Raw genomic sequence first — 21942 nt, 5'->3', positions numbered from 1 at the left:
TGGGAGACAGAAACATGAATCTTACTGAATAAGTAAAACACTTAACTAATATATTTTCCATATTTCATTTTTTTCATTTGAGTAAAACTGCTGTCCAAAAGGTGCCTCCTGTTTTACTTTGAAGGCAGCATCTCTGAACGTCCGGCCCCGGTTTGTCTGATTGTGTGTGGCTTGATGCAGCTGCTGGCCGCGCCCACACTGTTTACTTACAGACCCTTCACAAGAAAAATAATATAAAAAATAATAATAAAAAATACTGACAACGCGACGGCTCCTACAAAACCTGAAACTGTGTCGAACAATGCAAACGTGAACAAACACATGATTTGTTTGCAGTTTTAAAACATTAAGCTTTTGAGTTTTTGGTGTTTCCAGAGTTTTATTATTGGTGTGGAATGCAGGTCTGAACTTCTTGGCAGAATGACATAAAGAACTTTTACAGTCCTTCACACAGTTAATGGATGGATGCACATTATTTCTTGAACTGTCAGCTGTTTCCTGCAGGACAAACTGTTTAATGTGAAGATTTGTTATCAGAAACCTACAACCAGGAGGAGACTGGGTTATTACTGTGATCGGTACAGAAATAACGAGAGGGACTTTCCTTTGCTTTTGGCATGAAATACATAATGAAGTTCAGATGATACTGAAATGTAATTTTCCAAAATAGATTTAGAACTGTCCTCTTGCTGTGAGTCCATTACTTACAGCCAAGTAGAGGAACAAGACAAATACTTGATAAGAAGTACTCTCTGTGGAAAGGATACAAATGATAACAGATGGAGAAAATGGACTGAATATCATCAACTTGAACTAAAACAAGATTTGAAGTAAGGTGTAAATAGATAAAGTGAATATTTAATCAACGACTTTCCTTTGAGGATTATTTCATGAAGAACTGACAGTGAAGAAAAGAGCTCAGAAGATTGTATTTTTTTTGTGAGTTAATTTCATTTCCAAATAATAACTTTTTTCATCAACAAACAGGCTTGGTGGCATTAGAAAATGAAAAAGGGGCTTAAATGTTCACGATGAGTATTATTAAAATAAATAGTTGGATAACATAACCAGAACCAAAATTAAACGGAACATAGAAACATTCAGTTTAGGTGTTCAAGTCAATAGCTATTGTCCATTCTGATATAATAAATGGGAAACTATGATAATTAAGTTCATCCATGTTTCTATGTTTGTACGTGATGTCTTTCTTGGTCCACAGGTTGTATTTTGGGAGAGAAATGCTGGAATTGCGACAAAGCTGGTGAACTTCAGATTTTGCCCTGGAACGTGAATGCAGCATTACGGCACTTGACCCGGAAGTTTACGTCAGTTGTCTTCTCCCAGCAACAAAACTGTTCTGTTAGCTTTTGTTTTGCTGAGCGCGGAGGCCAATTTCTGACACAGATTTGTCCTCGCAGAAGTAAAATGGTAGGATGCGATGATTGCCCGACATCTGTTTCATACACACGTTCATATTTCCGTCGTTTCTGTTGTGAATAAATAATTTTATTACATTGCTAACTGGTTAGCTTACTTATGCTAGTCGGGCGTTGTCGGTTTAGCTCGGTGTGGTCAGTTAGCCTTCTTCGGGTTGTCTTGACAGTATTGACAGCAGCTACTCTACTGTCCTTTGCTGAAGCTGCTGTTGTCGTATCGTTTTGTGATAATCTGTCGGGTTTCAGTCCATCCAGAAGCTAAATGAAGTGATGCTAACTCATGTTTCCGTTTCCCAGGCTGAAGTAGAGGAAACACTGAAGAGAATTCAGGGCCAGAAGGGCGTGCAGGGCATCATCATCGTCAATTCAGAAGGTGAGACGAAGGCAAATACAAGCCTGCAGTTACTTTTCCTTTGCGTCTCTCCTGGTATCTCTACTAGGCATGAAACCACACATTTACATTACCAGCATCAACATAGTTCAGCTAAATTGAAAGATGTTTTCATATTGGTTCGTGTAAAGTTTTACTTCACTGCTGTTCAGCCAGAGACAGTTTTATTTGTCTGTTTCACTGTGTTTATGATGCACATGCAGAAGGAAAACAGAACAAAATGACAGATTATAGTACTCAGAAACATGTCACCTGAGGTCTGCTTGTTTCCGTCTCGACTTAAATTCAAAGAAATAACCGAGTTACAGCTCAGTGAAACTTCCAGTAACAGTTAACTTAATGTGGCCTCACAGAAATGAATGAACACACTTCCCTCTCTTCCATCAGGAATCCCCATCAAGACGACTCTGGACAACGCCAGCACGGTGCAGTACGCAGGGCTGATCCACCAGCTGGTGATGAAGGCCAGGAGCACCGTCCGAGACATCGACCCCCAGAACGACCTCACCTTTCTCCGCGTGCGCTCCAAGAAGAACGAGATCATGATCGCTCCAGGTGAGGCGGGAAGAAATTTCACTCAGTCTGAAAACTTCAGATCTCCACGTCACACAAACCAGTCTCCTGTTTAATGGATGGTTTCTCCAGGAAGCACTGAGCCGTCTGTGCTCTCCTTTTCTGTCTTTCTACAGCACTCACATGTCCATGTGTACTTGAAGGCATCACTGGTCACTGTCATCAGTCCTTCTGTCCACACTGGCTGTAAAGAGAATTGTTCTTAAAGCAGTGATGATGGATCAAGTCCATTTTTTTCTTCTTCTCTACTGGTTTCCACTGAATCCAGTATGAGGCTTCATCTGTCCTAGTTTGACAAATCAAGTGAGAATCTTCCAAACCGATGGTCTGTTTAGGATCTTCTCTCATGTTGAAACTGCTTCAGGAAGCGTTTTCTTTGCAGCCTGTGTGGACTGTGTGAGCTGCAGGGACCAGTAACACTGTCATTGTACATGTGGGCAAAATGTGAAGCAATGATTTGAGGCCGTCAGCACCAGTCAAAGACAAAAAGTATTTCCTGCTCACCAGCAGTTGGCAGAGAAACTAATTCCACAACATTAGCTGCTGTAGTCGATTTCAATCAGACAAGCCGACTGATTGGAGGCTCCCTGCCCCCTTTGGACGCATCGTGTCCAGTTTATAGCCTCTGCATTGCAGTTTACACCATCTGGAAACAGGCAGGATTCAGCTGTGATGATGCAGCTCATAATGAAGCCGCTCTGAGCAGTTTGGCTCTTACTATAATCACAATGAAAACAGTCTGATTTAGTGCTGCTGATTGTCGTAAAACCTTTATTGTTCAGCTGGATGTGAAACTTAAATCTTGTTTGGCTGCAGATCAAAATGTGCGTCCAGCAGAGAAAACTGAAAACTGTCAGTTTGGTGTTGATTTGTTGATTTCCTGATTTAAACAGTAACTTTGCTCATTTGCTCAAGTGTTCAGATCAGTTTTGTTCAGGTGCACATGAATTTGAGAACTTTGTCTTATTAAGTAAAATAGAGGAATTTTGTTGATAAATGTTTTTTATCCCTCAGTGTGTTGTTTTGTTGTTTTGGTGTCTGTATCATCCAAGTTGTACTGTTTTGTCTTTGTCTCCACAGATAAGGACTATTTCTTGATCGTCATTCAGAACCCGTCGGACTGAAAATGAAGGAGGTCCATCCTGATCATCACTCTCTTTCATATTTACAGCCAAACATTTATTTGTCTCCCTAAATAAAAAAAAAACTGTTTCCCAGAAGCTTTTTATGCACTTGCTGAACCAGGAAGTCATGGCAGGGTTTGAAGGTGTGCGGCGGTCAAACTTCTCTTTCCATGTTTTTGCATTCCAGTCCGGCCTCCGCTCTGTCGCTGCTGTTTGTGATGTGGCTGTGTTTATTTCAGAGGTATCTTTGCACACGGTGAGGAGTGCACACCTGCTGAAATACCTCAGGAAACTGGACCAGAGTGCACAGAGACGGAGACCACAGCACACCTTTAGGTTTGAGGATGTTTTTTCAGTTCTGTCTCGATGGAAAATGTGGGATTGTTATTTATTTTGTTGGCAAAAGATGTTGAAGAACAGTGTTTCAGAGGGAGCAGTGAACTACACTACAACACCTCTCTGCTGTCGCCATGACAAGTTTCTGATGGTTATTTTTAACTAATCAAGAAATAAAAAAGTCAAAGTGCTCTTGGTGTTTTTGTCAAGTACTTTTTATTGATTGTGCCAGTTTTTACAGTTTTGAGGATCGACTTTTATCAGTTTAACGTGATCAACCGGAGAATTAAAGATGCATTTATTGTTTTTTTGGCTGCTTTGGGGCTGCAGAAGAAGCTGTAAACACAACACTGACATGTGATCGCTGCTTATTTACACACTCAGCAGACAAACAGCAACATCAGCATTTATTTGGAGGTCATGTTTCTGGCTTCCTGATGAACGTAAGCTCAGTACTCATTCCACTTTTACATGCCGTAAAACCAAAAAATGCACTGAAAGAGGCTAAAAGGCTCCACAGAGCTGAGGGGAAATGCAGCCAGGTGATAACTCTCTGCAGGTGTGTCGACTCAGAGCAACACCTTTCATTTCGTGATTTGCTCTTAGTAGAAAATGTAAATTGATGCAGCTTTAAACAGGAAGTTAACTCAGGCTGAGGAGAATTGTTTCACCTTCGAACGGAGAGTTTCAGGTTTACTGTCGAGTCTGAGCTTAGAGGTCCTTCAACTCAGCAGCAAGCCGAGAGCTTCGACCACCAGAGGGCAGCAAACAGCTGCTTCCTTCATGAAATGAACAGACTTAAGACTCTTCAGTGCACAGTCAGTCCCGAGAGTTTGAGAGACAAAGGACAAGAGTTAAAGGGAACACTTGTTCTCTGATATATAAATATCACAATCATAGCAAGCGCATAAGATGCTGCAAAAATGACAAACTGTTTTAAAAAGTTGAGAAAATCCTTGAAAAAGTTCTCTGAGGTGTTCTTATTAAAATGTTAAATTCTATGGCAGCTTGATTTTTTAAACTGATTTTAACTGAACAACACATCCTTCAGCAGCTCGATGGATGGTGCATTGTTGTGCAACAAGTTCAAATAAAGTAAATAAATAATTGCTGATAAAGGTGATTGTGACAGCAATAATAATGAATTGATATTTAACAATAAAAGCAAAAATATTAAATAAACAAAGGCACAATAAGTCCTGATCTTTCAGTGGACTCATCAGAAATGTTTGGACCCTGTTTTGCACGTTTTGTTGATGAATCTGTAAAATCAAACAATGTGAAACAGTTTGATTGGAAATGAATGATTCTGGTTTTCTTTCTTTCTTTCTTTCTTTCTTTCTTTCTTTCTTTCTTTCTTTCTTTCTTTCTTTCTTTCTTTCTTTCTTTTTAAATCAGTGTCTTTAGTTATATTCTTTCTGAAAGTCGTTATATGTGTACCACAGAAGGCTTTTGTTGTTCTGTGTTGTTGATTTTGGTTACACTTCAGTTTTTGGCCCCATGGTGATAACAAGCAACAAGCAACACAGTTTTTCCTACATTTTTACAAATTTCTTTCTCCACTGAAATATTCAAGTTGTGACTCGTCTATTTGCCACAAACTATTTACACATTTCATGAAAGTAACAACATGAAAATGTTCTATGTTGAAATGAAGAAACGTTCATTTCGATGAGCTGTCAGAAAACTCCAGGAACAGAAATACAAGTACTTCCTTGGAATCTGGGAGAGGTAGTACTGCATAACAGTATTTTACGTTCTGACGGTCCACCTGCGGGCTGTCGGAAAATGTCCTGTTGTTTATTGTTCTTCCCGTCATTTGACTCAGATGCTATGTTTGCGTTTCTACTCATATTAAACACCGTTAGAAAGCTCAAATTCTCATCAATCGATTGATTCAAACCATTTCAAGATACAATCGCAGCAGGAGGCTCAATAAACACCAACAGCACACAAACAACCTTTTAAAACTGACACAACATCGAGGAAACTCACCACTGATGTCTCTCAATGATCCACCGGTCGATAAAACTCCAACAAAAATTGTCTGAAACATCCACAAAGGTCCAGAAGATCCACTGCAGTGAAAACATTTAGTCCAAAACATGAAAATAATCCACAGAAACATGTTTTCTCCTCTTAAATTAGCAGGTCATGCGCTCGTCTTTAGCTTCTCCTCTGTGTTTTAAATATTCCAACTTCCAGAAACATACACAGGCGCCATCTTGTCTCCAGTTGCTCTGTGGGAGTCTCAGGTTTCAAATGACACCTCCATTGACCAATCACAGGCTGCCATATAAAGTCTAGCAACCAGAGAAACCAATAACAGTCCGAATTGAACATTTGAATTCTCTTCTTCCGTGTGAAAAATTGAGCCAATCACAACCGCCTATACAGATGACTGGCGCTTCAGACAGCCAATGAAATTCTGAACATGCCGATATCCCACTTCAGTGGTTTATTTACAGTTCCGAAGACCTCAAATCAAGGATTTCAGTGCTAATAAGATAAGCCTTTATTTATCTCATGCTGGGGAAATTCACCTGTTCCAGCAGCAGAATAAAGGAGAGGTAGAGAACAGAACAAGAAACACTAAATAGACAGCAAAAAAGACACAAAACAAAATCAACAATAGAAGGAAAGATACATTACATGCAAAGAGTAGAAAAATAAATATTGCCAAAAATATAGTATCCTTGGGTTCCTCTAAAAATGCATTTAATGGGGATATTACACACAATTTGAACCATGCATGTACTCAAATGGTTCAAGAACAGCTAACAATTTACTTTGAGTTTGCCTTGGATGGGCATTCTTGGCAAATTTTTACAGTTTAAAATTATTACTGCTGCATCTAAGATTCTTTACAGTGGCCACTAGGTGGTCTGCAGCCCAGGCAACCCCCCCACTTCCTGCGCCTGTGTGTAAATCCAATTTTTAACCATGTACAGCTGGGAACCCAGGCAGAAGTCATGTGTCATTTCCTGTAGTCAACCTCCAAAGCATGTTGTCAGTTCAAAATCATGTTTACAATCACGTTTCCTAAATTTCGAAAAGCAATGTGAAGTATGTTTTCCCCCTTAGGGGTTTAGAAGAGCAAAAAGCGAAAACAGCTCAGCATGTCATCATTTCCTGTCACAGTGACACAATAACACAGTGCTGAATGGCTTATATTTTAAATACCTTAACATCACTTTATGACAACGATTAGCTTCAATGCTATAAATTGCATAAATGAGCTTATTTAACGGAAGTTTGACGCAAAGAGGAGAGAAAGTCATTTGTGGACGGTCCCTTTAAGGCCAGCGGATGACGTCAGCGCCTCAGTTTACTTGCTTTGTTTGTCCGGAGTCGTTTTGGCTTCAGACTGAGACCGAAGAGACGACCGGAGACCCTCCGCCGAAATACCTCAAGTTTCTTTGTGACCGAATTGTGTCGTAAGCGGCTGAAGCGCAGATTCATTAAGTTAAAACTGTGTAATAACACCGACAGAGATGCCGTCCGACAGACCCTTCAAACAAAGGAGGACATTTGGTAAGAAACCACCAAGGCGGTGTTGTCAAGCTAGCTGTCGTTAACTGTGAACGCAGCAGCAGAGCAGAGAAGCTAGCTCGGCAGTTAGCCGGCCTGCTAGCCCCTAAGTTAGCTTACTCAGATTGTTGATATGTACTTACATAGTATTCACCTGTACATTGTGTTATTGAAGCCGTTACAAGTGTTTCACGGCTGTCTAAAGTCAGATTTAACGGCTCAGATCGATAGCATCATGGGACAGAAGCTTCTGGGCGTCAAGTTTAGAGAAAATGTCTTTTTGGCAGGTTTGTGGTGCAAATGAAAGAGTGAAATATAATCTGTCAGAGCTAACAAAATATGATCGACGCTGTGCAGCCAGTATCCTTTGGCCTGCTCAGCTCAGTGATGTTGATCTCTTTGGCTGCTAACGTTGAAAGGCCATCTGGGTCACTGTCTCATTAGCTTGGCAAGCTTTAAGCTAGCACGGCCTGTCATTACTAGCTAGTACACAGCAGGCTGAGCTAGCTGGGCTGCAGCAGCAGTAAACATTCCGTGTTTGCTTAAAGGAAAACAACATGTGCTGACACATGAACCCAGTACACGTGTTCAGTGATTTATGGTGAAATTTGATCCCAAACGACGGCCCCTGTTCTGGACAGGGAGGAGCCCGGAGCCCGTGTTACATAATCTGGTCAAACAGAGATATGGGCTAAGCAACGGTGTCACAGTGGAGACGGAAAAGTACCACTCACACTTACTGGGAGGTTGTACTTTTATAACCTCCTCATAAAGTTTCCTGACACTGAACAATACTTCTCAGTGAGCAGCCTGGTGCTGGACCTGTTTGTCTTACGGTGCGCTGTCACCTTATGAAGGTAATCTATAACCGTGACAGGCCGTGACAAGGCCGGACAGACTTTGACTTAACTCGTGGATTGTTTAGCGTAATAAACAGGTCAGTACATGGAATTATTTCCTGAATGAAGAGCTGCAGGTTTGTTCACAGTGAACTAGAAACAGTCCTGAAAGTGTCGTTTTTAACATGGCAGATACTCAAGAAATGGTTGGATGTGAAGTTTAATAAAGGTTATATAAAAGAATTGTAGAATCTCATTAGCGATTACATTTGATCTCGCCTAAACTCATAGTATTTCTTCATGAATACACTTAATATTCTAGTAATGAGCACCAACCGTTCCCAAAGCCAGAGAGGAAAAACACCCCGGGACCGAAACAAAGGAACCTTTCACACTTCGCTGTTTCTCCTCAATACAGCGTGAGCTTTGAACCCTGCCGGTGTTTAAGAGATAACAGGCGTTTTTATGAAACGAGGCACCGAGCTGCTCTCAGCACTGAGAGGACGGCGTGTCGTACACTTAGACAGCGAGGTGCAAAAATGTGGAAAGCTGAAAAAGTTCATGTGTAACAAAACATGTTTGCTGCTGAGAAAGCGAAAGAATATGAAAAGTTCAGTTATAACGAGTGAAGAGACATCAGATTTCTTTATTATAATGTCGGGCGGGAATCTGAGGATTCAGTTCAGGATCGATTCTTGATTCAATAAGAACAAAGAGGGAGCTACAGGTCGGCTCTTATTGCACTGAGCCGTGGATGAAACACAGCCGACTGTTCAGATAACCGTCCTGATGAGGGTCAGAGGTGTGAGAGGATGCAGCTTTTTATCCAAGTTATTAAAGTTAAATTCATCAACGTCCTGCACTTACTGACTAACGTCAGCGTTTTTTCTGAAAGCAGAAATGAGGTATGCAGTACTCACAGAATACTTCAACTTTGTCCTGCAGAGACAATTATGAAGACCTTAATCCAAAATACCTTTCCTGAGGATGACCTTTGAGGTACCTGTCGTCCAGGTGTTCCAGTGGACCCTCGCCTTTGAGTTCCACCTTTTTACAGCATTAAAATGATCTCAATACGGGATTGTGCTGAAATTTCTGTCATTAACGTGACAAACATTGGACATTTTTTACTCAGTATGGATTGATCAAGATGTTCTTCACACTGGCAGCGTTATCTGATGATGTGCTGTGATAAAAATTCATATTGATCAACATGGAAAAAGGTGTTATGATCATATTTTTAGCCCATCACTAATCAGCGTAAGGTAACTCTTCCAGAACTCGACTTTTGGCATTTGTGAATTGAATCATCAGTGTGAGTCTTATAAACATCCTGAGTGAAGAATGAATGATTTCACACGAGGAGGCGGGTCCGAGCACGCGAGATGAATTTGGGCAAACAGGCGGAGCATGTGGGGTGTCCGTCAGGTGGACGTGGGGCGTCTTGTTTAATTTACATCTTTGTCTTTCATCATATCTGCTGCATTTGCTGTCGTGGTGCTTTGAATAAATTAGATTTAAGACAAAGCATTGAAGCTTCTCGGCTCTCCGTCCCAAAACAGAGACGCTGTTTATCTGAATGCTGCTTTTCTCTGTGTATTAATACATTTTCCTCATTTTGAAGTTTGGCTCTTTGTGTCTTTTGCCCCCAGCTGATCGGTGCAAGGAGGTCCAGCAGATCCGTGATCAGCACCCCAACAAGATCCCCGTAAGCTGCTGTTTGAATCTGATCCTCGCCTCGTCGCTCTGTCAGACTCACAGTGCAGACGCCCGACCCATCGAGCCTCTGAGAGGTTTCTGTGGCTCTGGCCTGCAAATCTACTGATTCCAGCGTCTAGATTTTCAATGTGATGTGTCTGTGGTTAAAGTGTAGAGAGAAGTCAAAGAACTGGACAAAACTGATGTAAAAACTGTGCTGCAGCTCGGTCAGTCGATCAGTTTGATGATACATGAACTTTAAGTCAGAGCTGCGCATTAATGAATGAATTCAAAGGTCTGATTTCACTGGTTCAGTCCATCTTTATGAGCTGACAACACCTAAAATACCTGATACAGGTTTCAATGAAGCTCAGATCACATCAGCCAGCTGCTCCTTAAAGGAGTAATTCAACATTTAGGAAACTCGCTGATTCAGCTGGTTAGCGTAGCTTATCATAGCCTGGAAACACGCTGAACCCGGGTCTGTCCGCAGGGAACAAAATCCACCTGCCAGCACCTGGAAAGCCCTCCAATCATCAGCCTATATCTTATCTGCTTAACCACGGTGTCAACGCCAGTGGTGGGAAGTAACTAAGTACAATTACTCAAGTACATTTTTGCTACTTTATACTTCGACTCCACTACGTTTATATACCTTCAGTTACTCGTTACCCTGCATGTTCATACACACAAGCTGCACATCCGGTAGAATATAAAGTAATTAAACTGAGCTCCACCTTCAGCAGCTGCAACATGAAAGTGATGAACACATGAATGCATCAGTAATTATAATCCAGTAATACAGTAGGACGTACGTTATTCTGAAATGGGCCATCGTGCATCTTTTACTTGAGTATTTCTACACTGTGGTATTGAGACTTCTTTAAGTACAAGCTCTGAGTACATCTTCCACCACTGGTCAGCGACACTCCAGGAACTACCTGCCCCCTGCCAAGACATAGTCAGGCCCACGACACTTAACTCTGATCAAACAAACATGACCTGAAGGTGCCGGGGGCAGATTTAGTTACCCAAGGACGGAGCCGCATCACTTATTTAGTATTTTCTCAGCTAGTTCTGCCACTTTGATCACACAGTGCAGCTGCTGTCCGTGTGAAGCCAATGAAACAGTTTGACAGATGTCACATGACTGAAGCCGCCACCGCACACTGCAGACTGACTTCCTGTCTGCTGTGCTTTGTGGCCGCTGCAGGTGATCATCGAGAGATACAAGGGAGAGAAGCAGCTGCCTGTTCTGGACAAGACCAAGTTCCTGGTACCTGACCACGTCAACATGAGCGAGCTGGTCAAGATCATCAGGTAAACACACACACACACACACACTCATCGCAGAGCTCACACCTGTGAGGACGCCGCTCCAGCATTACCTCACACACATTCTGCAGGTTATTATAGGATGCTGAACTGGATAGCGGTGCAGGTTGAGCTCACTGAGGTGTGTGTGGTATGTGTGTGTGTGTATATTTGGAGCTGTCTGTTAGCAGACGTGTGCTGCTCGTCTTTTACAGACCATAAGAGTAAGCTGAAGTATGTTTAGACTCGCTGAGGCTGCAGTTGGCCGGTTTGTTTACAGTCAGCACAGCGTCAAACCCAAAAGCATGAACAGAGGGTCGCTTTATATTCAGCTGCAGATTAACGGGCTGTAAATTAAGATTGCGCTGTCCCGCGGAGCAGAAACGCTGCCGTACATCTGCGGCTTGACGCAGTCGTTGATCACTGTCGGCCTGAAGCGCTGACGAGGCAGAAACACAAAGGCAGATATTTTGGTGGCGTGAAGTCAATTTGCTGCAGATTCATTCAGTCGCTCTGCGTGCTGCAGATCAAACTCCAGAGTTATGAAAGGCTCTGCATCAAAACCAAGGCGAGGATGAGGAGAGGAGCTGAAGACAAAATGAGATCGCATCGATTCTGGCGCCCTCGAGGTCGACTTCAGTTCACTGTTAACAGAAGTTCAGTCTTTTTTTATCTAACTGACAAAGCTTCAACAAATCAAGCCAGAAACTAAAGTTTGAAGTGATAAATCAGAACCAGCACACAAACAACAACCACAGCTCATCTGCTTTCTGCCACATGGACTCAGTTTGTGTGTTTAAAGTCTGTCCTTCACTTTACGTTTGTTTTATGATGTTATGAAGACTCTAATATTAATATTTCATGAATAAACCTCAATAATAAAGCACCCGTTTTCCTACAGTTCTTATTATGACAGTGATGCTGTTTCCACTGCAGCCGTTACTTTTACTGTCTCATCAGATCAGCCAACCAATCAGTGAACAGAGTCCAGTCAAAGTGTTGCCTGCTTAAAGACACCTGCACAGCGGCAAACCACAGGTGTGTCACCTGTGGTTCGCCGCCTTTTGTCTCCTCAGAGACACATTTAGTGGACTGAAACACTCGAGATGCCAGAAACATGTTAGAAGCACTAAAACCTCCTCAATGTCTTTTTCTCTCTCTCTTCATGTCCTCACTGCCCCCCCCCGTCTCCCCCCTAGACGCCGGCTGCAGCTGAACCCCACGCAGGCCTTCTTCCTGCTGGTCAACCAGCACAGCATGGTGTCCGTGTCCACACCCATCTCTGAGATCTACGAGCAGGAGAGAGACGAGGACGGCTTCCTCTACATGGTCTACGCCTCGCAGGAGACCTTCGGCTGCTAGGGAGGGGGAGGGGCGGGAGAGCGGGACATCTTCAGGTGCTGGGAAGTCGGGGAGAGGTCAGAGGTCAGCGGGGAAGAGAGAGGCGCGTGGTGTCGAACCCGAGCAGAAGCCACCAAACTCCATGACCCTCCACTTTGTCGCGTTTCAGGCCCACGTAGCAGCACCCCGTCAGTCAGCGTACATGTGACAGACACCCCTCGTCCCTCTCTTCTGTCGTAGTCCGGCGCCCTCTTCGTATTGGTCAGTAAGTACAACACTAGCTCCAACAGCCAGAGGACATCCTGTGTGTCCCATTCAGAATCATCTCTGAGCGTTTCTAGTTTTACTTTCTCTCTCTCGTTCTTTCAGTTCCACAGACTGAGCGCTCTTATTTTGAAAAGGCGGGACGAACCAACCGCTGACTTTGGAGTTTGGAATCTGCGAGTAAAATTGATTTTCATCCTTAAAACTAGACGTATTAGAGAAGCTAAACTTGAAACCCGGCGGTCGCTTGCAAGTCAGTCAGAGTGGAGATGTGATTTGAAGCTCGGCTGATCGAGTCGCTGATTGGTGAAAAGGCAGCAGTTTTAATTTGCTGTCAGTCTACAGTAGATCCTCGTCATTACAACAGCAGTAGTACAAGCTAAGAGATAGATCGCAGTGATCGTCCTTTACCTTTTTTAACTCACTTTTTGGTTTTTTAATGATTGTCTTTTGTTGGAGATATTAGCTGTCTGAGTTTGTTTTAATCATACATTTACCGTCAGCCTGAAGCTCAACTTGCCAACTCGCCACTGGCTACTGAGTAGCTGACAATCAGGCTAAGAATGACTGTAATACTCAGAAAATTAATCACATTTTACATGTGCAATATTTATCCCCTCGCTCCCTTTCAGGTTTCCACCGTCAGGTGACTCCACACGAACCCCCCCCGGTAAAGCTACTGTCATGTACGAACTGCTCAGTCACAGAAGGGACGTTAGCATTAGCGTTAGCACTAGCCTAGCATGTTAGCAGCCATAACTAACAGACCGACGCTGTTGTCTTTTTCCCCGTAAGCACAATACACGTCGTCTCACTACTCACCTGTCTTCCTGCACAAAGCTCACCCACATTTAACCACACAAAGGTTTGAGGTCATCAACAACCAATCAGGTGACGATGCGTTCAAGGCCTGTCCAGTAGATTTTAGGCGGTGGACACACGAGGCACGCTCTCTGTTCCAACAGTCGTAAAGTTTAACGTTTGCTTGCTTTTCATGTTTGGTTTGAAAAAAAAAAAAAATCTCTTTTGGAGGAAAAACATGAGAAAAGAGGCGAGCAGCAGTTATCGGCTTCAAAGCGACTGTTGGTCGGGATTAGCAGACAGGAGGGGCTGCCGTCAAACGAGGGGTCACGAGCAATTACACAAGGACGTTTTTGTTTATTTTCTAACTTTGGCTTGATCAGCCCAGCGAACCGCCAATTAAATGATCCCCTTCGGTTCCTCGAGCAGAGCTGATGCAGCCAGGAAGTAATCAGACCCCAGTAGAGCTTTTCAGCCGAGGCGAAGCGAAGTCAGGCCCCACGTTAACGGCGTCGGACCGCCGCGAGGCGGGCGTCTCCTCCTGCCGCGTGTCACGGTAGCATAGAGTCGAGCATTAGACAAAATGTATTTAATGTCGGAAATGAAGCTTCTTTTGCACATAAATTAATACAAATATAAAAGAGTTGGCATTGAGTTTTTTTAGGAATTCTGTATCTATATAACGAGTTTCTTCTTTTTGTATCTACTCCTCTCGAGCGCTGCTGCTCTGTACGTTCTGCCTTTGTTTAATACGACTACAAACGGTTGTGATGCACTACAGACCTTGCATGTTTTCACTTTTTTTTTTATAAATGTATATTGATTTTACGCAATAGATATAATTGTATTGTATAAGAAAAAGGAAAAAAAAGTCTTTTTAGATGTTTCCCAAACCAAAAACTGAAAATAAGTGTATGTGTATGTTTGAAACAAACAAAAAAAAAAGTGTGCGTATAAACGATCATATAACCGAGCTGTGTTACAAAGTGTGTTTTCTTTGGGCTTTCTGACATTCACTGTTTGGAGGGTGTACATAGACGCATTGCTACGACCTTATTCAAGCATTTGCCAATAAATAAAAAAGCTGCCTTTGAAGTACGGCTCTCGTCTTTTGTCCGTGTTGCTCTGATGGCGTTTGGGTGCTTTTCACGGCGTCTAAATCTCATCCAGCCGTGTGGGGACATGTGAGGGGACTGAAGACTGGAAGACGTCCCTCAAACTGAGGAACTACATCATTTTTACAGTTGGAGCGTCTTTCAATGACATCATACAGTTAGTGAGTTTGGGCCAGTGGTGGCCAAGCTCAGGGTCGAGCCCCTCCAGAGCGTCACCTGATGAATCTGAGGGGTCGTCAGATGCTCGATGGGAAAGAAGAAAACAGAAGTTCAGAAGTAAAAACACTTTGGTGGAAAGTTTAAACTCGTTAGATGACGTCTTTTAATAGCTTGTCATATTTCTTCATGTGAAATCTTCATGTGCGACGAACAGCTGTTCAATAAATGTGAAGCAGCAGAAAATATAAATACTAAAAGGTACAACTAGCTCAAAGGTGCACAGTACTTGAGTAAATGTACTTCATTACTTTCCTCACATTAAACAGTTTTCTGGTTCGCTGCAGCTGATTCTGAATGTTTCATCTCAAAAGAAAACATGGAACAGATAAAAAGACGGTGATTTATTTTATTTTACAAGACAGACGAGACGAAACGTTCATTAAGAAATATCCACCATGTTTGTAGTTCTCCTGCAGGCCTCTGACTCATTTCACTCTATCAGAGCTTCTTAATAAATCAGACGCTACAACGTCGAATTCAGACCTGAAGAGGGAAACTTGTTCAGACGGACTCTTAAACTTTAAAATAACGTTGAGCTTTTCCTTTATCAGTTTCCCATTGAAGATCTATGTTCAGACAAGTTTTTTATTCTTTTTAAACGATTCAGGCACAGAAACAGATTTTATCCAAACGGGGAGAAAGCGTTCACTTGGATTTCTCCCCGTTCGGTTAAAATGATTCATGTCAGTGCCACAAAGGCTGAGATGTAAATGCTCAGATCGTCTCAGTGACGTTTCATTCTCCATTCACCAACTCTAAGCCTCTAAACAGCCCCTCCTTTAAAAACGACAGCGATGGAGGTGAGGAGGTGAAGTCTGATCTACTGGAGAAGAGGACCAATCAGAGGGAGGGTGAAACCAAATGTGAAGAAAGGCACAGAATGATCTGTAACATGGCTGCAGGTGGGCGGTGCTGTGTGGGAGGAGGCGTTCCGAGTCGAGACGCGAGGTCCGGTGGCTTGGCGGCGTCACATGAGACCAGGCGAACCGCAGCTGAAGCTCTTCGATGGCAGGAGGCAGCAGAGGCGGTTTACGCCATGCTGACGGGAAACAGAGCAGAGGAGACAGATGAAACCACGAGGGACAGTTAACGGCTGCTGTTCCTGTAAATCCTCATATCAGATTCAATGAGATACGGGAGATGGACCGTTTGTCCAAATGATTCAATTTTAGCTACTGGGAAGAGAGGAAGACGGAGGTGTGTGTGCGTGTGTGTGTCAGTCACCTGTCGATCAGCGAGTCCCTCATGCTGGTGGCGATGGCCGAGGGCTGCGCCGCGTCGCTGAGCCTGAAGACACTCTCGATGACCGACAGCTCGGTGCTGGTGGTGTCCAGCCCGCAGAAGGCGCACCAGTCGTTGACCACCATCCCCGCCGCGATCACCTCGCTGCCGCGGTTCACTGTGCCGGCCTGAACAGGAAGTTGTCTTTACTAAAATGGTACTTCCTGTCTCTGTGCTCTCCTGCTCATCGATGAACAAAATATGAAATAACTGATGTCTCTCTCGTCCACTGGCTCACAGGAAGTGATGCGTTTTATGGTTTCAGCCTCATTTGACCAGAAATATTGAAATTCTGTGAGCTGACGTGTTGTGTGGATCGTTATCTCTCTGCTCCTCCAACCAGCCGCTGTCCAATCACAGCTCAGCAGGTGTAACCAGCATCAGCTGACCTGGACTGAACTTTGTCTTCATTAGCTCTAAGCTGTAAATGTTAGCATGTCTGGCTAACTAGCTGTGACCAAGCATTACATCCAAAGGCAGCTTAGCTTCCTACGTTAGCTTACGTTAGAAAAACACCTGACAGATCCGCTGTGGGACGTCTGCTGAGACGGACTTCAGATGACTCACAGTCTCATTATTAGCATTAGCTCACATTAGCCACATGCAAACAGAAAGCTGGACAGAGAGGGAGGGACAGAGTGCTGATCGCCCTCCCCGACCCACCAACCCCTCACTCACCACGAGGGGAACCTGCAGCAGAGACGACAGCTCGTCCTGGTCTTCTATCGACGTCTTCGGGTGGACGAGGCCTCCCTGGTTGCTGAATGCGCAGTAGGAGCCGACCAGGACCTGCTCTGCTACCGTCTGACGGAAAACCTCCACCTTCAGGGTGTCCGCGAGGATCTCCTCTGTCTCCTGCAGGGGAGGGAGGAGGACGTGAGCGAGATCACCTGCACATCAACTCGGGCTCAATCGATCAGTATCAGTTATTGATCAGACTGAACCACTTTGTTTATGAAGGACACCACAAACACTGGAGCTCAGCGTCTTCACTCAGTAACATTTCAGTGTTCGGTTTCTGACAACATGACAGAGAAAGTGAGCAGATGTGTGAAAATTAAACCAGCAGATGTGTTTATTTTTTCTGATAAATGACTAAAACAATCAGTTATCAAATCTGGAATTAAGGAAACAAAGTAATCAGCTCCAGTCAGGACGTCACAGCCTCGAGCCGTCAACTAAATTCTCCATCAGCTGGTCTGAAGCGAATAAGCAAGACACAAGCTGTTTGGCAACCGCTAATAAGGAAGAAGAAGAAGAAGAAGAAGAAGAAGAAGAAGAAGAAGAAGAAACAAAACCAGTTGGCAAATGTGATTTCATGTTATGGGAATATGTGGGAAGATGCCAACAGCTTTATTTCTTCTTCCTCCTTTCTTTCTTTCTTTCTTTCTTTCTTTCTTTCTTTCTTTCTTTCTTTCTTTCTTTCTTTCTTCCTCCTTCCTTCTTCTCCTCATCCTCTCAGAGAAAAACAGCTGATCAGTCACGTGAGTTATCATTCATCCCATCCTTCTTTTCTAATGCGATGCTTTAAAATGTGCATTAAAAAAAAAAAAGCAAACACGCCATCACTCCAGCAGCTCTGTCACCTGATGCAGGAAGCTCCTGCCCAGTCGCTCATTATAGGTATCGCTATCAGGAGAGTGTGTGTGTGTGCGTGCACGCAGTCGTCTCACCCTGTCGAGGTCGGGGTGGACCAGCGCTACGTAGTCGTTGCAGGCGATGACGTTCCCGAGCGCAGACAGCCTCTCCTCGACCCTCTGGATCCTCACAGCGTCCGGCAGGCAGTTTCTGATGTGCTGCAGCTCCTGGTCTGTCGTGTTGTTGGGCACCAGAAGGCCGTGACGGTTACCTGGTGACACGCAAACAGACGAGTCATCAGGAACAGCGACGTGTTGGTCCGTGCTGGCGACGCTTAAAGGACCACGTGCCTCAAGAAACTGATCGTGAATGAAGTATCTCTGGACATCAGCACACTTTAAAATATTTAGCTTTGTTTGGCCTGTTGACTTTCAGAGGCCACATGAAAGAGCAAACAGAGTGAGTGTGTGTGTGTGTGTGTGCGTGTGTGTGTGTCAGCATGACTCACCCACACACATCCTCCCGATGATGCGACAGCCTGCTATGGAGGCGTGAACCACTGGGATGGTTTCTGACAATTCTCCTTCGAACACGCTGCAGCCACACAAACAACAACAGCTCGTCAGTCACTTCAGCTCTGCGTGGACACCGGCAGGACCTGGACCGGCTGTCCTGTCCTGTCCTGTCCTGTCCTGGACCAGCTGTCCACACATCACTCAGCCAGCAGACACAGACTACACTCAAACACAGGACTGACTGCTGGATCAGGAACCTGTGTGTGTGTGTGTGTGTGTGTGTGTGTGTGTGTGTGTGTGTGTGTGTGTGTGTGTGTGGCAGTAAATTAAGACTTTTTGGCTTTTGGACTGTTGGTTTGAAGAAATAAACATGTTTACAGGCCGGTCACTGAAGCAAACTGCCCATTCATGAAGTTCTTATATAACTCACTCATTTATATATATAAATATATATTATATATAATTTATAAAGTATATTAAGGCTTCATTTATACATAATTCTGGGCATGGCTGCTCTGAGTGACAGCTGGCTGCTAGCTTTCAGTAACAGGCTTCATTCACCTGCCTCGGCTCCACCTCTTTGCCTATTTTTGGATTAGCTGAGAGTTTGGTGGAGTCGGGCCGAGATGGTGACGGATGGAGTCACCGAGCTTCACGATGACTTCAGAAACCTGTTTGATGGAGTCCATGATAACAGCCTTCACAGTGCTGGACAAACTGTATAAATACAAGCCTGATTTGGAAAGAGTCGTGACAGTAAACATAAATAAAACAGGAAGTGATCATTTTCTGATTAATGTTCTTCCTCATCAGCTTCATTGATTTCTGTAAATATCTCTTATTGTGAATCTGATGCAGCGACACGTTTCACAGACTGAAAGATGTGGAACGCTCCACAAACACCTGTTTGGATCAGTCCACAGGTAAACAGGCTCATTGGGAACAGGTGAGAGGACCATGATTGGGTATGAAAGGGGCATCATTCATAGAGGATGGAGCGAGTTCACCACTTTGTGAACACATGAGGGATGAAGGAGATGAACACATGAACTCAGACACTTCAGGAAGCTGCTGTTTAAAACTAAAGAGTGGAGAAATCTTAACATGAATAAAGGAGGTCTGACATAAGAAATCCATTCAGTGTTCACGCTCACTGGAACAATGACGGTTATCTGTTATGTTACTGTGAATGAAGAGACACGCGAGTGACGACAGCAGCTGAAGATGAAGCCGACGCTCATCCTCCATGACTAACTCACCACCCTGAAGTCCACCGCCATCATCAGTAACCTGATGTGTAATTATATCCCATAATGTCTTTGGGAATCCTCCTAACCTGTGCGTCCATCAGAACTATTTAAAGACATGATCTGTGTTTCAGGTATGCGTTTACTTTGTCATCAACAACATCTTGAGCCACACCTCATCTCACATAAAGTCAGTGACACAGGTTGCACTCAGGTGTCATCAGCCTCAGTGCTCACAGCGCTGCGGGCTGATTTAGCCTCCATGCTACTCAAACCCACATCAAGCTGATGCGACTGTCTGACCTGAACTGAAATCACGTGACACACAGGCTAAAGTTTCACCTGTAGAAGTTCTCTGAGCCGCCGATGGCCACCAGGCAGTATGTGTTGGTCAGTTTGGCGAAGCAGCCGACCTCGTTGTTTTTCTCAAACGATGCTCTCACGGCCATGATGAAGAGGAGGGTTAACTTCTGATCCTGGAACAGCACATGTTGTTTTAATAACACTGAGCTTTGTTCACAGCGATGAACTGCCGGTTATCACGACGTTTAATGAGTTTGTGAACAAAATAATTTACGAGTTGACCAGCGGTGACAGTCCAGCTATCAAGGCTAGCTGCTAGCTAGCTAGCTAGTTTTCTTATTTACCGTTTAGCGCCAGGAGACAGGAAACACGTCACGTTAGCTCACGTTTAGTCGATGGACGGTTCGATTAAATATGAGACGAAGTCTGTCTTCAAATAACAGACAACATTTAGTTTAAATGAGATTAAATTACCTGAGTTAGGTCCGTGGGTACACAGCATGCGTGGTGATTCCCCTTCAACGGCACGTGTTCACTTCCGCTTCTGGGTTAACGTAATGACGTAGCACGTACCATGCGTTACAACTACAAGGAGCGAAAAGAAAAGTTTTTCCATCAGCAAAGAAACGACACAGAATTTATCCTGTTTAAAATGCGCTTCACTGATTTTAGACTAAAATTTGTGGACTGGCCAATTAAACATCTCCACGTCATTCCAGTGTGTTTATTCCAGGACGTTTTGGGCGTTTCAGAAAAGATTAATGTTTCAGAATATTAGAAACTAAAAGCAAAAAATCAAGGTTTCTCTTCATTATATTTTTATTTTATGTTCAGTCCACTTGTGCTCTCAGTCGTTTAATCTGTGTTATCATAAAAACATCAATAAAAATGCAAAATTAAGTTATCATACAAACAGCAGGTGGTTAATGAACAGTGCTGTGTGTGTGCAGGTCTATGTGCAATCTGCAGCCTGCTTAATTCTATATTTGACAATGATGGGCAATATATGGATATTATTGATAAATCCGTTCAAACTAATAATCCTCCTGCCTTCAAAGCTTCACATTTGCCTCCATCAGATGTTTTAATGCTGCTTCCTCCCATCAGCTGCTCCCCAAACTCTGAACTGAGAAGAAAACGTTTAAAAAAATAAATAAATCTCTGAACCGTCTTCTCTTTTCGACAGTCTGCATAGCAACTGCAGGCGCGCCGGGCCTCCGCCTCTCTCCCGTGCGGCAGCGGAGACCGGCGCTCGAAGCCAATCAGGTCAGCCATTGCGTGTGACGTCTTGTTTGTTGACACTTCTATTAGCTCGCCACCTACGTGACGTCACTGCAGCAGTTGGGGGGGAGGGGGGCGTGGACGAACCAGAGCAGAGGAGGAGGAGACAAAGAGCATCCAAGGGAAGCAAGAGTTTTCACTCTTGCACGTTTTTATCTGCTCGCATCCATCAGTAAAACATCTGAAGCAGTTTATGATGTAAAAAACAAAAATAAATCATCTGCCTTAGATACTCATCATGCTAACTGCTTAGAGGTTTTCATGAAATAATTGTCTTATATTGGACAAGCAGCACAAAAGTGAGTGTTTTCTAGCTTCGGTTTTGCAAGAGAAACTAGTTCAGGTATGAAGGAGCCAACTGGTTTACATTAGCAAGTCTGATAGAGAGCAACGCACAGCCTTTCTATAGGAAACATCTACACCTGCATGGGAGAATTTAGAATCAAATAAAATATACTTATAATAAGTTATTTTACAAAAGGGACAGGCGATTACCAAGACACTGGAAGAATAAGTTTGAATATGTTTTGGAATTATACTCATACAGGAATCAAATTGTCCTGTTACAGGGTTGAATTTAAAACAAACTAAGTGACAAAGAAATTCCTATTAATGTTTTAGATTTCATGCCTAAGGTGGGAAAACATATTTTCTCAGAGGTTCAAAGAGTCCTTCATCAGATGCAATGCTCACAACCAACAGCAGCTATCAGATTATAGTGCTTAAGCAATGGCGTCACGATGAACAGTGTATGA

The 21942-nt window shown here is 43.5% G+C and overlaps 3 protein-coding genes across 3 annotated transcripts; 2 read left to right on the top strand and 1 right to left on the bottom strand.

Moving 5' to 3' along the window:
* The first annotated feature begins 1304 nt into the window (after positions 1–1304).
* dynlrb1 (dynein, light chain, roadblock-type 1) lies at positions 1305–4051 on the top strand. Its single transcript, XM_070959072.1, has 4 exons — positions 1305–1428; positions 1734–1809; positions 2215–2382; positions 3481–4051. The coding sequence occupies exons 1-4, from the start codon at positions 1426–1428 to the stop codon at positions 3522–3524; spliced, it is 291 nt and encodes a 96-aa protein (XP_070815173.1). The 5' UTR covers positions 1305–1425; the 3' UTR covers positions 3525–4051.
* A 3148-nt stretch (positions 4052–7199) lies between these two features.
* map1lc3a (microtubule-associated protein 1 light chain 3 alpha) lies at positions 7200–14743 on the top strand. The gene is made up of 4 exons (XM_070958876.1): positions 7200–7394; positions 9883–9938; positions 11142–11248; positions 12442–14743. Exons 1-4 carry the CDS (start codon positions 7355–7357, stop codon positions 12602–12604), a joined length of 366 nt encoding a protein of 121 aa, XP_070814977.1. The 5' UTR covers positions 7200–7354; the 3' UTR covers positions 12605–14743.
* Positions 14744–15056: 313 nt separating this feature from the next.
* eif6 (eukaryotic translation initiation factor 6) lies at positions 15057–20603 on the bottom strand. Its single transcript, XM_070958879.1, has 7 exons — positions 20381–20603; positions 19946–20079; positions 18350–18435; positions 17937–18112; positions 16942–17118; positions 16207–16391; positions 15057–16021 (listed from the first exon to the last, which is right to left on the bottom strand). Exons 2-7 carry the CDS (start codon positions 20050–20052, stop codon positions 16012–16014), a joined length of 741 nt encoding a protein of 246 aa, XP_070814980.1. The 5' UTR covers positions 20053–20079; positions 20381–20603; the 3' UTR covers positions 15057–16011.
* Between the last annotated feature and the right edge of the window lie 1339 nt (positions 20604–21942).

Source organism: Chaetodon trifascialis, chromosome 3 (assembly GCF_039877785.1).
Source record: "Chaetodon trifascialis isolate fChaTrf1 chromosome 3, fChaTrf1.hap1, whole genome shotgun sequence".
NCBI lineage: Eukaryota > Metazoa > Chordata > Actinopteri > Chaetodontiformes > Chaetodontidae > Chaetodon > Chaetodon trifascialis.
The sequence above is the reverse complement of the archived record's forward strand: the minus strand, read 5'-3'. Positions and strand labels throughout refer to the sequence as shown.